Source organism: Globicephala melas, chromosome 17 (assembly GCF_963455315.2).
Source record: "Globicephala melas chromosome 17, mGloMel1.2, whole genome shotgun sequence".
NCBI lineage: Eukaryota > Metazoa > Chordata > Mammalia > Artiodactyla > Delphinidae > Globicephala > Globicephala melas.
Genome location: NC_083330.1, coordinates 77172378 through 77190047, shown reverse-complemented (window position 1 = coordinate 77190047; position 17670 = coordinate 77172378). Strand labels below are relative to the sequence as shown.

The 17670-nt window shown below is 46.1% G+C and overlaps 1 protein-coding gene across 22 annotated transcripts in view; it reads left to right on the top strand.

The window, feature by feature from the left end:
- PTK2 (protein tyrosine kinase 2) overlaps positions 1-17670 on the top strand; it is a 254311-nt gene that overhangs the window by 135153 nt on the left and 101488 nt on the right. For 21 of the 22 annotated variants that reach the window (XM_060287148.2, XM_060287149.2, XM_060287147.2 and 18 more), the window contains 3 exons: positions 3045-3099; positions 11398-11538; positions 12055-12132. In XM_060287148.2, the coding sequence (XP_060143131.1) occupies positions 3045-3099; positions 11398-11538; positions 12055-12132 (274 nt within the window). The remainder of the gene's footprint in view (positions 1-3044; positions 3100-11397; positions 11539-12054; positions 12133-17670) is intronic. The other variant, XM_060287156.1, reaches the window with a different exon arrangement.

Sequence of the window (17670 nt, the reverse complement as noted above, 5' to 3'; positions counted from 1 at the left end):
AATTATTTACATAGTAAAGAATTGCCTCATTATAAAGGCCAGTAGTTTTATTTTGTTTGTGCGACATCAGTAGTGTTTACTGTTTTGTTCATCTTACCTCACGGCTGTATAGACTTTGGGTTCAAGTGAGTTTTATGTCACATAAAGCTGAGAGCTAGCCTGCTGCCCATCAGACAGCTCCTCGTAAGCCAGTGCCCGACACGGGCTGGAGGGGGGTGGCCACGTGTGAAATGGGACAGCCTCTGTGGCCCTGCCAGGCTTCTTGGAGAGTGCTGAATGCAGATGTCTCAGGAGGCTTTCCCTAAAACCGTGAGCGCAGCGCCTGAGCTGTTTCCCAGTGTCCTCCACCGCCAAGCCTCGTAGATGGGCTTCTTGGTAAAGTTAAATCAGAATGTGTGGAGCGGGGTGGTGGTGGTATGGAATTCTCCCAGCGATTCTGTGTACTTTATCCTCATTTTTATTTTCTCACTTGCCATGTGTCCCATTTTAAAGAGTTCTAATGTATGGGCAGGTGTTACAGACTCATTATTACTCAAAAGTAGTTGGAAAAACTAAACTGCATACTTGCTAAACATTAGTTGGCCTTAGCTTTTTTTTCCTTAAATGGAGTTGTTCTCACCTTGGAAGTAAAAGTAACACCTAGTAATAGGCTTTATTTTCACACAGAAAAATTCAACCCCCTTGGTCCATCTTTAATTTTTCCATTTGTGACAAAAATGAGTATGATAAATTTTCTACTTTCCATTGGACTCTAAGAAAAATACTGGGTTGGCCAAAATGTTCGTTTGGGTTTTCTGTAATATCTTATGGAAAAACCCGAACGAACTTTTGGGCCAACTGATAGCCGCAGAGCTGTGTTGAGTAGTGGCAGCTGATGGTCTCACCGTGGGGAAGAGGGCATCCCTGGCCCTGGTGTTCCCTGCCCCCCATCCAAAGACTTCCGTGGCCAGCTGCCTCCTTGAGATCTCCACCAGGAGGTCTCGTGCACCCTGCTCGAGCCCTCTCCAGAAGCAGAAGTCCCAGGAGGCACGCCTGGGCCCCCGGCCTTCCTCTTCCTGGTGCCTCGGCCTTCCCTTGTCACCTTTCATTCAGCGCTGCTGGCTCTGCGTCCAGAGCATCCCTGAGCCTCTGCTGCCCACCCTCCCTCCCACCACCCTCCTCCGGGCTCCCAGCAGAGCCTCCCTCATACCTGCCTTCCAGCCTGTGTCCTCCCCTCCTCCCTACAGCACGTCTGCTCTTGGCACCATCAGGTCACGCCTCCCTCTGCTCATGATGACGGCTAGTCAGGCCTGTAGACCAGACTCTCGCCAGACAGGAGGGGCATCCCGGGTGCTTCCGGGGGAAGGGGAACTACCCGTGTAGAGTTCTAGGGACTTAACACATTCTCACTGTCTCCTCAGCACTGCCGTTGGCAGCAGGGATTAGCATCCCTATTTTACACGTGGGTCACTGAGGTTGACAGGCATGAAGGCATAGCCAAATCCTCCTGCGGCAAAGCCAGGATTCCAGTGCAGGGCTCCCTCTGTGAAAATAAGTTCTTTATATTATGGAACAGCTGCCTGCAAAGGCAGATAGGGAAGAAAGTGCTCAGGAATAATGCCTCTAAGATTCTAGGGTGTTGGTTTATCTTTTATGTGCTTATTTTGCTACTTCCCATAGTGATTAGCACCCAAATCCTTAAAGTGCAAAGTTCCTGTCTTTTTAGGAGGCAACAAAAAGTGGAAGAACTTGGGTGGACACTTTTCCCTGTTCATATCTGAAAAGATAAGGAAGGGAAGTTATAAACAAAAGTGGTTAGAAAAATAAATGGAAAGCCAGGAGTTACATGAATTTGCTGATAAGTAAATCCAGAAAACAGTGTGTCATAGGAGCTGAGGAAGGACTGTGTACGGGAGCAGTGAACAGTGTCATCATCATCACCACAGAGTGAAAAAGAATATGAGAACTGAGACCAGGATTTAGCAAGGAGTTCGTCGGTTTAGGTACTAACTACTAGAGTATGGAATAGGGGATTAAAATGTTCGGATCTAGAGTCAACCATATAAACTCTGACATGTTTTCTATGGTTTCATTGGTAATACTTGCTAACTTACAATTACGTGTGAAGAAGTCATCCCTGCTTTATTTTTTTAATATACTTTATGTTCATTTTATTTTTTTATGTAATCCTGAAAAGGTACCTTTATTTCGCTTTTCTCCTTCTTGATCCTTTTATATTTTCCATGTGTCTCCTGATAATCTTTCATGTCTAGAGGCTTTATTTCATCTTACTAGCGCACGATTGCCCTCTAGTGGCCAAAAGCCTGGCTCACTTAGTACCCAAAGTAAGTAGAAAATGAGAGTGAGCCGTTCTTTGCATCGGTTTTCTTGGCCGGAATGCTTTGAGGCTCTTGTTACTAACGATTGATTTTGTAGCTTGGTCTAAAGAAAACGACTGGGATTTTCAGCATTTCCGCACATTCAGCTTTTTGACCTTAGGCCACTCACTTAATTTCTCTTTTTTTGTTTTGTTTCCTGTGTGAAACTGAGATTGTAAACATTGATTAATGTTAATCAAAAAGTTTATTTTTAAAAACAGTCAACCTTTAGGATTAATCTAAGGTATTTAAGCTTCCCTGCTGTATCCCAGATCTTTCCCTAATCAGGCCAGTCTACTTTCTATACAAATACAGTGCGTTACCCAGTTGGAATCGAGGTTTATAAGGCTAACCTTCAAACAATGCTCAAAGGAGAACAGTTTGTTCACTGTTGTAATTTACAAAGAGGCAATATTTTAGAGGGTTTGCAATAGTAAGACTTAAAAAAAAAAGACTTTCTACCTAAACCAGCTTGTATCGGTGTTTCCTGCACAGATCTAGAAAATTACTTGTCCCACCTGTTCCATGACTGTGCGGGTACATTGGAGCTTTATTATACTTATTTCCTTCTAGAATAACATGTGGAAGGGTAAATAATTTAAACTGCTTTTATGTTCTTGCGACAATGTCATGTTATTCATCGATTTGGTGGTGTTATTTGTTAATACACTTCTTTTTGTATTTCAGAAAAGATGTTGGTTTGAAGCGATTTTTTCCTAGGAGTTTACTGGACTCAGTCAAGGTAATTAGCCTGCTTTATCGTAATAGGCGACGCGTTAGGCGGACCCCTCCCCCGTGGTGTGCGGTTTTCTCCTTTCCGTGTGAAAGTCGTAATACAAAAAGCTGGCAGTTGCTCTAGTCATGCTGAGGGCAAGCAGAGTTTTAGAGGCGTAGCATCCTGCCAGAAAGCCGCGGTCTCGCCGCTTGGCTGTGAGCGCGTCCGGCCAAGCACAGCCCCAAGAAGGCTGCGTGCACAGCGGTCCTCGTCGCCTGAGTCTTTGCGGTCTCGGGTGTTTTGACACACGAAAGTACAGAAGCGGCACGGAAAAGAGCCACAGTGGCAGCTGTAGCGTGTGTGCGTGCATGCGTGCGCGTGCACGCGTAGAAGTGTGTTCTGGAGGTCTGTCTGCTCTTGTTTCCACCAAGGGCACTCCTCCCCGTTAGTAACTCTTGCAGGACACCAGTTCCTGTCTCTGCCTGTAGCTCCCACTGCAGGGGAGGGGACACCGGGGACCCGAGATGTGGTTCCCCAGCCCATCCAGAACATGGTCCAGTGTGGTGTGAGGACGCAGCTTTGGATCAAGATAGAGTCCAGCTCAGCTGAGCTCTGCCATTTCCTAGCCTCATGGTTTTGGACCTGGTTTCTTATTTCCACAAGGAAGAAAATAATATTTTGTAGCGTTGGTGTGGCTGTTCAGCAGATCGGTGTGTGTATGTGTATAAACTACTACCACAAGTACCTCTCACAGTGCAGTTTATAAACTGTGGCTGTTACTGCTCTGACTTTCTATCACAGAGGACATGTTCCACACTAGAGCACCTGTGTGGAAGACCGTCCCACTCACTGAGGCCCAAGTGGGATAAGACAGAACACAGTGGTTCAAAAACTGGCTCGGAAGCCAGACTGCCTTGGTGAAAGTTGTGACCCGATCACCTTGAATCACTTGGGACTCAGTTTGACCTGGAGAGTGAGGCTCTGGCGTGGGCGCAGAAGCCCACCCTGTGCATCGGCCTGCCCTTTGCTGGGTGGACCCAGGGGGAGACGCTCACAAGTGTAAGACACTGTTCCTCAGGGCATTTACCCCATCACTGGACAGAGAAGTGCACCACCCAGTGTAAAAGTAGAAAGCAGGAAAGGATACGAAAATGGCTATATCACATTAATAGCACCATCAGTGCTCAAACATTAGTCCCAGGGTGGCCTGAGAATTACTGCGAAGTCTCCTTAGAGCTGTGTGTAGATAAGCAGTTATCACAGGAGGTATGACTGCTGGCATTTGGGAGTCCAAGAAGTTATTCTGTATTTAAAAAGGATCCTCATACTCCAAACAAGCCACCCCAGGTCCATGTCACAGGTGCCATGGTGTGAGTGTAGCTGAGGTGAGAAGGCCCCGGGGAGGTCCCCCATCGCCGGCTCTTCTAAAGCTCAGCCTCGGCGTCCTCTCCCGTACAGACTGCTCACCTCCCTAGGGGGCTGCAGAAACATCCTCCACCTTAGGGCCCTGCTCAGGGTCTTAATTTTTAATTTTACTTTCTCAGGTTTTAATTACTAGATATTTACTTGTTTGCATTTTGTCTGCCTGCTTCCACTATATTTTAAGATCCACGAGGACAAAGATGACATCTGCTGTGTTCTCTGCCCTAAACCCTGTGTTTGGCATAATCCCGGGCACACAGTAACATTCGCTAAATCTTATTTAAGTGAAAAAATGAATGAATAAGTTTAAGGGCCACTTGAAAGATGACTGGACTTAGAGGAGGCACTTTCCAGGTAGAGGGTACCGTGTGGAAGGAGGCATGAGAATAGCGCAGGTGATGATACTCCTTCACAAGGTAGAAGAACCGGAAGGCTGGAGAAGCTCGTTTCCCTGGGCAGCCCGCTCTGACCCTGCTGTCACTCCAGAAACGTCCCCATTCCTGCACAGGACTTGTCCCCTCCAGGTGTCTTTCAGGCTGTCCCTCAGGACCCAGCCTGACTGGCCTTCCTCATCCTCACCCTGCTGCCGACCCTGATGCGCTTCTGCTGCTGTTTGAGCTCCACCGGGCAGTCAGGTCAGCCCTGTGACTAGAGCTCAGACACTGTGGTCGCCTGTGTGGACGTCAGTACTCAGATGAGAGCACGTAGGGGCCCTGGGTGTTCATGGCAGGGGAGGGACATGGTCACCTTTTGGACTTTAGAACATAAACCTGACAGCAGCATGGAGGACAGATCAAAAGCAGCAACACTCCAGCCAAGAAGGCTTGGAGGTGATTAAGGTGATCAAGGTGAGCAGTGTCAGCCCCGGAGGCAGTGGTGGCCGAGCCTCGTGTGTGCACGGGTAGTGGAGGGGAAGGAATTGACCCTCGGGAGCTTGAGAAAACTTCGCGAGCCAAACAGATAGCACTTGTGTTTTCTGAAAGGTTCAGTTGCTGCTGATTTTGATGCGAGCAGGGAGAACAGAATTGACTTCTAGCTTCTGTTTCTTAGGTACAGATTCGTCTAGTGTTTCATTTCTCACACGCTTTCTAATATAAAGGAAATCAGTATACTTTTGTAAAACAAATAATGTATATTTGGCTTCTTAAATAGCTTAATCAGTAGCTCATATCCTTATGCCAAAAATTTTTCACCTTCTATGTAAATTCTTTCAACTGATTGCCGTCAGACTCTTGTGGGTATGACTGACATAAACATATACCCATAGGTATGTAACAACTACAGTACAAATTAGGTTGTGTTCAGACAGTCTCCTCTTCAAAACTATTGCCAATGAAACTTCAACTAACAAGAAATTCACATCAGCTTCTTATTTGTCCCGGACTAGCCCTATAGAATGGCTAGACCAATTAGTATTTGCTTTTCCAAAGGCCATTTTGTTTTATATGCCTTTTCCCCTTCATATCTAGACTTCTAGAAGATCATTTGTAGTTAATGCTCACGTTGAAGTGTTGAAAGGTTACCTTGTATTTGATGGAACTTAAGCTATGATTGATTGATGGCAAAACAGGATTGGGGTATATGTGCCCGATTACTAAGGATAATTTACAGTATATTTAAATTTTCTGACTCTTTGATCTCAGTAGTGCCAGAGGCACATTTTTAAAAACACTGTACCAGCAAAACTAACAAGTCAATCCCAACCTGAGGGTAGTCTACAAAATTGACAGCTAGGCGATGGGGAGACATGAGTAAATGCAGTGTGGGGTCCTGGAGCAGTGAGAGGGCGTCAGTGGGCAAACTAGGGGCTCTGAGTAAAGTCCGCAGCTAGTGTGTACTCTTGTACCAATGTTGGTGTCTTAATTTTAACGGATGTTCCAGTGTCGTGTGAGATGTTAACTTCCGGGGCAGGTGATGGGGGGAGGTGGGCACTGGGCGAAGGGCAGGAATTCCGTACTGTCTTTGCAGCTCTTCTGTAAATCTCAAATTACGTTGCAAATAAAATAGCCAAATTTCAACTTATTTGAGTATAATTCACAGTAGAAATCTAATTTCAGAACTAGAAATGTTGCAAGATCAATAGTTACCAGTTTTTTGAAGTTTCTGTACTTCAAGGTAATAGAATGGTTTCCTAGGGTCCTATCAGGAGCACTTAGTTTAGTCATTCCCATCCCTGTGGTTAGCACGGAAGTGCCTGGCTCAGCAGTCATTCAGCAGCCAGCTCCTGGCATCTGCTGTGTGCCAGGGAGAATGAAGCCTGGGGTCAGCACAGAAGTGGCCGTCTGGTCTGGGCTCCTGTAAGTAGGGTGGAAAAAAAGCACGCTTCAGACGTACACACGCACGCACACACACACACACACACACACAATGGAATGTTACTTAGCCATAAAAAGAAGGAAATCTTGCCATTTGCAGCAATGTGGATGGGCCTTGAGAACATTGTGCTCAGTGAAATAAGTCAGACAGAGACAAATACTGTGACCTCACTTATATGAAAAGAAAAAAAGCTCATAGATACAGAGAACAGGTTATGGTTGCTGGAGGCTGGAGTGGGTGAAATGGGTGCAGGGCTCCAAAGCTACAGACTCCGGTTGTAAGTAAGTCCCAGGGATGTGATGCGCAGCATGGTGACTGCAGTTATTAACACTGTTTTGCATATTTGAAAGTTGCTGAGAGGGTACGTCTTAAAAGTTCTCATCACAAGAAAAAGAAATGTGTCACTATGTGAGGTGATGGGTGCTAACTAGACTTACTGTGGCGATCGTTTCACAGTATATACAAATACTGAATCATTATATTGTACACCTGAAACTAATACAACGTTATACGTCAGTTATAGCTCAGTTAAAAAACACACTTTGCATGCACTGTTAACGTATCTATGTTTAGCATTTGGTAGGTGGGGAGATAATTCCTCAGTTAATGTTTCTTAGCCTGTTACTCTTTTCTTGCATGTTTTCTTTAGCACTACATTATAACTTTTTCATCCAGGAAGCCCTCGGAGTCCATTGTTGCTAGCAGCATCTGATAAAGATTAGGTTGATTAATATGCAATTATTTTTGTTGTTCAGAGGCTGAATAGCAGCAATGTCCGACGATTCATCCTGGTCATACTGCCTCACTTTGAGTGGCTTTCTCTCTGTATATGAATTGGTTTAAGACCGACTAGCATTGATTGATAGATGCCTTGTTTCCTAAGTCTGGGCAAACACAAAGCTGATGTTGAAACCCTATAAACAGGGAAGTGTATTGATTAATATCAAGAGATTCTAGGGAGTCAGATTTTGTGGAATTTTTTTCCTTACTGAGAAAGGAGAAAGAACTGATGCTCTCTGAGGCATCCTTCTTAGAAACGAATCTGGGGCTCCTTTCAGATAGCGAGGGTTTTGTAGTTCCTGCCCAACACTGGTTGCTGCAGGCCGGAAATCTCAGTCCTCTTGGGCGGCCACACTGGAGTAGAGACCCCGAGAAAGCTCGGGCACTCACTCCCGGCCAGGCGCACCCGCTCTCGCTTGGCGGGGAGCCGGGGTGTGGCTCTGTGTCCTCAGGAAGCCAGCCCTGAATGGGCGCGCTCCCTCCCTCAGCTCCTGCGGCCGCTGCCCATGAGTGTGACTTCCTGTCTTAGCTGGGTGACGTGTAGGCCTCGGGAGGGGCCGGGCAGAGCAGCACGCGGAAAACTGACAGAGTCAGCTGGATGGCACAGAGGCGTGAACCTGTAGCTCAGGCTGTCTGTCTGCTAGCACTGCACAGTTACTATTTTCAAACCTATTTGCCCAGTTGCTCAGAAGTTTTCCGGCAGGTTGAATGGTCAGGTGCACAGTTTAGTTGACCCATTCCACAGGTGCTGGGGGTCAGGGGACCACAGTGAGGGAAGGAGACGCGGAATTGGAAGCGACTGTGCCATGGGGTCGGCAGGAGAATGAGAATCAGCAGGGACCATAAGGTGTTGCGTTTCATCTTTACACGTGCGCAAATTTACCTGTTACGTGAGAGTTATTTCTACACACTTAACAAAGAACTAACTAACTACATATAATGCTCACATCACAGATATTTCCATTTCCTTGTTTTTCACTAGTCTCTCTTCTACCAGAATTCTGTATCCACGGGAGACCATCACAGAAATCAAAGCAAGAGTGGGGCTGCTGCGTGGGAAGCTTAGAGAAGAGAACATGGCTTTTGGAAAAGCACTTTGAGGACGTGGCAGTGCAGTGGGTTTTGAGAGGTGGGCGAAAGAGGTCAAGGTTGCCGCCTAGGTTTCTGTCTCTAAGCAGCTGGGAGATTTGCTGAGATGAGGAGGTCCAGGCCTGGAAGAAAGTCACAAGTTCTCTTGGTGGCATGCCAGGTTTCAGGTGTCTGGGAATTTCAGGTGGAAAGCTCAGGTGGGCACGTGCATATGTGTGGGTCTAATGCTCAAGAGGAGACGCAGAGAGTGTTTGCAAAGCCTGGAGTCAGAACAGCTGTTAAATGCCGTCTCAGCTGTGGCGAGAGTGGCCTTTTTCAGTCTCTGGGCTCGTGGCCAGAGCTTGGACGGCTCTTCCCCAAACCACGCGTCCCAGACTTTTCTTTTACAGAGTGTCCAAGGCCAACCACTCATGTTGTAGGTGACATCTGATAGTCAAGCCTTGCCCTTGAACCCATTTTGCTTCTCTTCACTTTAGTTCCTGTGATCTAAAACCATAACTGATTCTCTTCCAATTGCCTGTAGTTCCACACTTGGCTCACCTGTCAGAACCCCAGCCCTGGTTAAAACCAATGTTGGCCTACCAAGCAGGCTTTGGCCCGCACTTCTTTCCTGCGGCCACTGTATTTGTGGGAGTCATCAGGCCCCATGCCTGTAATCACGTCGGCTGGAGACCGTGAGGTTCTGACCCAGCCCTGCTGTCTCCTGAGCTCGGGTCTGTACCCAGCTTTATGCTCAGTGGTTCAGCTCGGGAGACTTGCGGATCTCAGGCACGTTCAGAATTAACGGGACTTGATCTTCCCGGAGCCCCGCCCCTTCTGTTTGCCCGCTTGTTCCACCCAAAGCTCGAGTTGTGTCGACTTCCCGCTTTCCCTGCCATCTCGAGCATCACCCAGGTGGCCATGCGTGCCCGGCGCCGGTCTTCATGCTTCCATTCTCCCCCACACCTTCTCTGCAGGAGCAGAGCCAGCTTGTGAAATAAAAGTCACCAGCCCTAGGTTATCTAGGGCCCACTCTCTGCCCCCTGCCGCCTCGCACCCTGGTCTTCATCTCCAGTAACCGCAGCCCCTCTGGAACTGGATCCCACGCTGACCACTGCTCCTAGCGGTCCAGCTCACTCTGCCGTGTCCCAGATCCAGAAATCCTTTGACCACACTGGCACCTTCAGGCCACTCCAGGCAGGCTGTCACTGCCCTGACCCACCAGAGTATGCCACCCCCTGCTGATTCACCTGCTCCCACTTCCCTGACTGCTGAGATTTGCAGGCCGCCATGGGATGAGGTCCTGTCCCTGCCCCTCCAGATCCCACCCTGGTCCTGTCTCCAGTCTCCTGGCTTTGCTTCCTGTCTGTGTGCATCTCACACCGAGGCTCAGGTGGCCCCTGGTATTCTCTAAGACCCTCCTCCGCCTTGCTTCTCCTGGTCTTGGCCATTTCAGTTCAGTGGTAACTCTTACCTCTCAGTACATCCTGTTGATTCTGTTTTCAAAACAAATCTGAAATCTGACTACTTCTCACTCCTTTCTGCTTCTACACTTGTGCAGCAGTGCCTGGGTCCCATCACCTCTCGCCTGGATTATTTTGTTGGCATCTCACTGGATCTCTCCTGCTCCCTTCATACTGTTCCCAATGTAGCGGCCAGAGTATTCCTGTCAAAATCTATGTCAGATCACAATATTCCTATTCCAGGCCGCCCCAGGGCTTTGCATCTCACCAGGGTGGACCCAGTTGCGTCCTGTGGCCTGCACCCTCTTGTACCCTTCCCCAGACCTCATCCATCACACATCCTTTGCCCGCTGGCCCCCTCAGGCCACACTCCTCTCTCTGACACACCACGGACTGTGGGCTCACCACCCTCCACCATCCAGATGCTCATGGTTTATAAATAGAAAACTCACATAAACGAAAAGTCACCCAGAGATCACCTGTGATCCCACTACACAGAGAAGAGAGGCATGGCTGTTTTGTCTTCACTGTGCGTTGGTGCGTGTGCCAGCCTGTGTGAGGCCCATATCCTGTGCTCTCCTTTTAAAGGCTTCTACACTACAACAGATTGCCTTGTCTTATTTTTTCATGTAGCACTGTGATACGGATTTTCATGTCAGTAAATGGGATGTGCACAGCAGTCTTAGGACATCTGGGTAGCAGACACACTGCAGTGTGCATGGCCGGTTGTGGGGTGCTCTACACGCTTCCGTGCTGAGCCTCCTTGTTGCTGCATCTTTGCACAGTTCTTTCAGCATTCCTAAAGAATAATTTCTCAAAGGTTGTGGGTTTAAAGTTTTTGATTTCTTATTGCCAAATTGCCTTCAGAAAGGGTGTGTCGACTTCCCCTCCCAGGTTGGGATGTGTGAGTGCCTTTATGTCCCCTGCTTTGCTGACTTCAGGTCACATGCGAATATAGCCCTTATATCTTTAATGCCTAACTGTTTACTACATGTTCTAATAAGCCAATTATTGCTTTACCAATTTCTGTTTACGAAATAAAGCTTGGTACTGCTGAACTGTATACTTTAGAATGGTTGCGATGATATATTTTATGTGTATTTTACTATAATTTTTTTAAATAAAAGAAACAAAGCTCTGATAAATACAACATTTGGTGAACGTAGGTGGTATTAAGTGGTGGCTGGACAAGAAATGTCCCTTGGTGTTGGCTGTTATTGCTGTGGTCTTTACTCACTGTTGGCTCTAAAAAGATGTTTGTAATTTTATCATGCAGGCCAAAACACTAAGAAAATTGATTCAGCAAACATTTAGACAGTTTGCCAACCTTAATAGAGAAGAAAGTATTTTGAAATTCTTTGAGATCCTCTCCCCAGTGTACAGATTTGATAAAGAATGCTTCAAGTGTGCCCTTGGTGTAAGTATGGGGACTTGGAAATAGGGTGGGACTAGGTGTGATTTCTTTTGCTTTTTCTTATCCACGTATATCTAAATTTCTGATTGAAATCTAATTTGTCACATTTTTAACAACATGAGAATATTTTATCATTTTACAGTGGGAAAAATACAAAAAAAAATGTGTCAACGTGAGACTAAAACCATCCTTTTTTAATAGCATGCCTAAGATTTTTTTTTTATTCCAGCCCAGCGATTCATTGATTAACTGTTCACTAAGGGCTAGTTTACCTATTCATATAATCTTCCCAAAGAAACCATTGGCTTGAGACCCACTGGAACGAGCGCAGTCTGTCTGTCTCTGCTTAGGCTCAGCAGATGCTGCACCGTGAAGTTGTAAATATTTTGTATTATTTGGTTACAAAGATCAGTAGCAAGCTAGTGCAGCCCCCTTTGGTCCTTTAATGTGTCCATGGTTCTTTATCTAAAATATCTTTTTCCTTCTGGTACCTTTGCCGTCACCCGTTTCACCTTCAAGTCGAGCTGGATTATTTCGGTGGAGCTGGCGATTGGCCCCGAAGAAGGGATCAGTTACCTCACAGACAAGGGCTGCAACGTAAGTGCGCTTTGGACAAGTCTTGGGAGCGGCCTGTGTGGAACACACCTCCTTTCGGACCTGATTGTGGACAAAGGGGAATCAAAATAAGGAAATGAGGATCCTCTTGGAAAAGACATCATTCTGCCATTAAAGCTTTCCGTTTCACAGCGTTTATTGCTCAAGGGAATAAGAGGAAGAGACAGCCTAGGTTGAAAGTTTTTGAAATTCTTTAGTTGGGAAGGAAGGGAGTCACACAAATGGCACATATGTTGGTGAGATCTGAATGGGGTTGTTACAGTTCATCTGGAGAAGTTTTAGATACTAATTTCTTCATTCACTTCTACATATAATTTAAGTATATTTGTACTTGTATCATGTCCTTTGAAACAGCCTCTTCTGGCTCTTTCCAGGATCAAAAATATCACTAAGAAAAGGGCAGCCACCCCAATAGAGGATGTCCGAATAGTTAAGACGTAAGTGAAGCGACGTTCAGCCCCATAGTCATCAGATAAATGCACAGTGTGATACTGTTACACACCTACCAGAATGGCTGAGGTGAAAGAGATGAGTAATTCCAGGTGTTGGCAGGCATGTGCAACAGCTGGACGTTTCATACACTCCGTGAGGGTATAAAGTGGCACGACCTCTTCAGGAAGCTCTGTGACGTTATCTGTCTTCTCTTTGATTTGTAGTCTCTTGTATTCTCTTGCCAGGTTTTCTTTGTCCTTTCGCATTTAACCCGTGTGGAATTTTGTGTATGGTACAAGGTGGGCCTGCGGTGTGTCCAGAGGGTGGGCTCTGGAGTGTGCAGCCGGGGTTCCCAGTGGGTCACCCTCATGCTGGCCGTGTGACTTTGAGTCCATTTCTTCACAGCTGGCTCGTGTTTCCTCGTCAGCAAAATGGCAATAATAATCACAACTACCTAAGAGGGGTGGTAGGAGAATGAAGTGGGTACTGAGTGTGCAGTGTTGAGATGAAGGCCTTGCACAGAGGGAGCACTTAGAGGATGCTGGCTGCTGTCATTGTCCCCTTGTTGTCCTTCTTGTTGGTATCCCAGTGAGCAGCCAGCCGTGTCAGCACAGTAATCGTATCTTTCACCTCTGAACTGAGTGTCTGCCGTCTTTGTGATCTAGTTCTGGATCCTCTGTTCTGGTCCAAGGACACAGTTCTCTCTTTCTGTACTGCTTCCATCCAGATGGGACTGCTCTAGTGGGTGCTGCATCCCCGTGTCATCTTTTGTTCGTACACTCTCTGCATGGATTGTTTTTCTTTTGTACACTTTCCTGGCTGTTAACTGGCTATTTAATCTTTCAAAACCAAATTTATAGAATTAGCAGAAAATTCTGTTGGGATTCCAACTTGTTTGTTAATTTGTGAAAGTAGATATTAGTTAGTTATCTGTCCAAGAATATGGTATGTCTTTCTATTTGTTCAGGACTTCTTTTTTTTTTTTTAATTTACTTATTTATTTATTTATTTTTGGCTGCATTGGGTCTTCTTTGCTGCGTGCAGGCTTTCTCTGGTTGCGGTGAACGGGGGCTACTCTTCGTTGCAGTGTGTGGGTTTCTCATTGTGGTGGCTTGTCTTGTTGCAGAGCATGGGCTGTAGAGCTCAGACTCCGTAGTTGTGGCACATGGGCTTAGTTGCTTCACGGCATGTGGGATCTTCCTGGACCAGGGCTTGAACCCATGTCCCCTGCATTGGCACGGGTGGACTCTTAACCACTGCGCCACCAGAGAAGCCCGTTCAGGGCTTCTTTTACATCCTTCAATAAGATGTCATAGTCTTTTTTGTATAGTTTATTTTTTTTTTTATTTTTTTTTTGTGGTACGTGGGCCTCTCCCTGTTGTGGCCTCTCCCGTTGTGGAGCACAGGCTCCGGACGCGCAGGCTCAGCGGCCATGGCTCACGGGCCCAGCCGCTCCGCGGCATGTGGGATCTTCCCGGACTGGGCCACGAACCCGTGTCTCCTGCGTGGGCAGGCGGACTCTCGACCACTGCGCCACCAGGGAAGCCCTTGTATAGATTTTTTGTATTAAGCTAATTCATAAGTATTACAGAGTTTTTGGCCTTATTGGGAAAATTTTTTTTGGCCATTTCCAATTTAAAATTCATACTGTGAGCATAGCAGAATATACTTGATTGTTTATCATATATTCAGCAACCTTGTTCATTTAATAAGTCATTTTTTATTAGAATCTTAGATTTTGTAGGTATATAATCATGTAATCAGCAAAAAAAAGAATAGTTTTAACTTTTTTCTCTAATCTATGCAGTTCTTTCCTGTTCTCATATTCACAGGCACCTTGAAGATCATGTTTAAAAACGGGTGGTAGAGGATATCCCTATCTTGTTTTAGGTTTTAATTTATCAGTTAAAAGTATGTCGGGCTTCCCTGGTGGCACAGTGGTTGAGAGTCCGCCTGCCAATGCAGGGGACATGGGTTCGTGCCCCAGTCCAGGAAGATCCCACATGCCGCGGAGCGGCTGGGCCCGTGAGCCATGGCCGCTGAGCCTGCGTGTCCGGAGCCTGTGCTCCGCAACGGGAGAGGCCACAACAGTGAGAGGCCCACATACCGCAAAAAAAAAAAAAAAAAAAATGTGTGTCATCATTCAGGATAATTTCTGATGTTGGGTTTTAGTAATGTATCTTTTAAAAGAAATACATTTATTTATTTGGTTGTGTGGGGTCTTAGTTGCAGCACATGGGCTCCTTAGTTGCAGCATGTGAACTCTTAGTTGCAGCATGCGTGTGGGATCTAGTTCCCTGACCAGGGATCGAACCCGAGCCCCCTGCATTGGGGGTGCAGAGTGTTATCCACTGCGCCACCAGTAAAGTCCCTTTAGTGAAGTATCTTTCATGTTTTTAAATTATGCCTTTCTTTGCTTAGCGTTTTTATTAGGAGTGGCTACTAAATTTAACTGAAGGCTTTTTCAGCCCTAATGATATGATCCTGGTGTTTTCTCTTTTAATTTGTTATTAGTGTATATTATCTTGATTAGCTGTGCTGATATTGAGCCATTTAATAGCTCCTACTGGTTATGCTATATTATTCTTTGGAAATAGTGATTTATTATATTTGCTAATATATAGAATTTTTGCAGCTATTTATAAGTGAAATCAGTCTAGTCTTTTTACTTTAGCTCTACGAGGACATGATATTAGAAGTTACACTAATTTTATCAGGCGAATTAGGGGGCTTTTCATCATTTTGTGGCCTGAAATATTTTAAGTCAAGGTAGAGTTGTGTGTTCTGTGAAGGCGGATAGAATCAATCTATGTAACCACATGGTGCCTTTTTCAATGGTGGGTGTTTAACCGTTTTTTCAACCTCTCCAGTAGTAATAGATCTATTCAGGTTTTCCAGTTCTTGTGTCAGTTTTGGTAATTCATACTGTTAGCGTTCTCATCTGCTTTTCTACATTTTTAAATTGTTGCCATGGAGTTGCATCTCGTGATACCCTTACGATCTTTCCAGTAACTTTATTTCTATATCCTTTCTCAGTCCTAAGCTTGTCTGTTTGGATTTGTCTCTTCTTTTCAGATTTGCAAAGGATTTATTTCAGCTGCTTTTGAAGGACAGGCTTAGCGGGTAGGGTTATAGCATTAATCTATTTGTCTTCATTAATTTCAGTATTTATCTTCACAGATTTCCTTTTCCTAATATCTTTTGCTTATTTCTTCTGCTGTTCCCTTTAAGTACTTCTTTAAAATTTGTTCTTTTTATGTGGCCGACCTTGAGGGATAATGTCAGAATGAGGCAGAAAAACAATGGGTTAAAAGAAGGAATAAAAAATAAGTTAAATACAATAATTTCCATAACTCAACTTTCTTTTTGTGCTTTGAAAATTTTTTTAAATTGTAAGATGCCAGTAATGGGAATATTTTAATATAACCATTTACTGAAACTAATTGAGATATTTCTCATTTCATGTGTCACCACTGACTTAATGATATTTGGTTCCCAGTGTGTTAGGAGGAGCCTCAGGCCTCCTCTATGACAGTGTATGTACCTTGTGCCAGCAGCTCGAACATCAGACTAGCATCGCCCTCGGTGATGTCCTTTTCCAAAATGGTGAGCAGCTCATAGTAACATTCCAAAGACAGGCAAGTGTAATATTCCCTGAAATACACCTAAGTTGCATTCCTGGAAAATTCCATGCAGAGCATACTTTGTGTTTTAAAATAGATGAGGGTTCTAGAATCAGATTTTTCGCCAGCATGAATAAATACCAGGATATCTGAAAGCCATTCAGGACACAAGACAGTTTTTCACCATGTGGGAATTTCCTGCACATTATATGGCCTCTCACAGCCCTGGTCCTCATTCATGTTCCTCATTCTTTGGTCAGCTGAAAACTGACCAAAGGGAATGGCCCTGCCCCAGTGAGACCAGAGCACATCCCATCAAGACGAGGTCCTGGTGGGGAATTAGGTCAGAGAGGCAGGCAGAGGTCAGATCATGTGGGTGTTTGATTCCTTTGGGCTAGCATTGTACCGTTTTTACAGGGGACTTAATAGGACCAGACTTACATTTTAAAATACCTCCCTGGCTTCTGGGGGCTGTCTGTTTAGAGGACGAACACGGATGAAGGGACACTGGCTGGGAAACAATTTCAGGACGAATTCTGAGCACCGTGCAAGACAGTGGCTTGTACTGGAGTGGTGGCCGTGGGGATGGAGGGAAAACGCATGGATTCTGGGTGTTGGGAGCTGGGCTGGATGTGGGGTAAGGGAAGGAGGGGAGTCAGTAATCATGCCTTCATATTTCCACTCAGGAACCAGGTTGAATGGTGATGCTTTTGTTGAAGTGAGGAAGACTGGAGGGGGAAGGTGTTTTGAGGGGGGGGGTCCCCGTGACTGTGCTGGGTGTGCCGTCAGTCTCTCTCCAGTGTCCACGCGAGGATGTCACGTAGGGAGTGGGATACTTGAGTCTGAGCTCAGGACTGGAGATGGTACTTGTGCCACAGGACTGGCTGGTGTTCACTGGGCAGGCCGTGCACAGCTGGTGAGAAGGACGGGGCCCAGCACAGACCCCTGTAGCACCTGAACGTTTGTGGGTTGAGTAGGGGAGAAGCCAGGAAATGGAAAGAGAGCCACAGAGGGAGGAGGAAAGCCCATGAGGGCAGAGGCCAAGAGAGGGCCAGGCGTGGGGGCCGTGCTGTGTGCTGCCCAGGGGATGGAGGACTGCCCGTGGGTATCCGTGCGGGGGGCCTGACAGCAGTGCCTGAGAGCAGTGCTGCAGAGACGCTTCCCTGTGAAGGGGCGCGGGGTAGGAGTCCCCTTCTGAACCGTAATTCCGGCTCAGTCCCAGTGGCATAATCTGTGCTGAGTGGGGCACTTGGCAGGGAGGGGCTGATACCTGTGATGTTCTAAGAGAAAGAGGTCCTAACGAGGCCGATTGTTTTGGATAAACCTATAGGAATCGTCTCACGCGAACGGGTCGTTGTCATGAAATGGTAGAGGATGAAAGACGGATGGGCATGTTTTGTCTGCATAAGAAAAAAGAGTTTACTCCTCTTGGGAAAATGAACAGTGTCTCTCTTGGCCTGTCTGT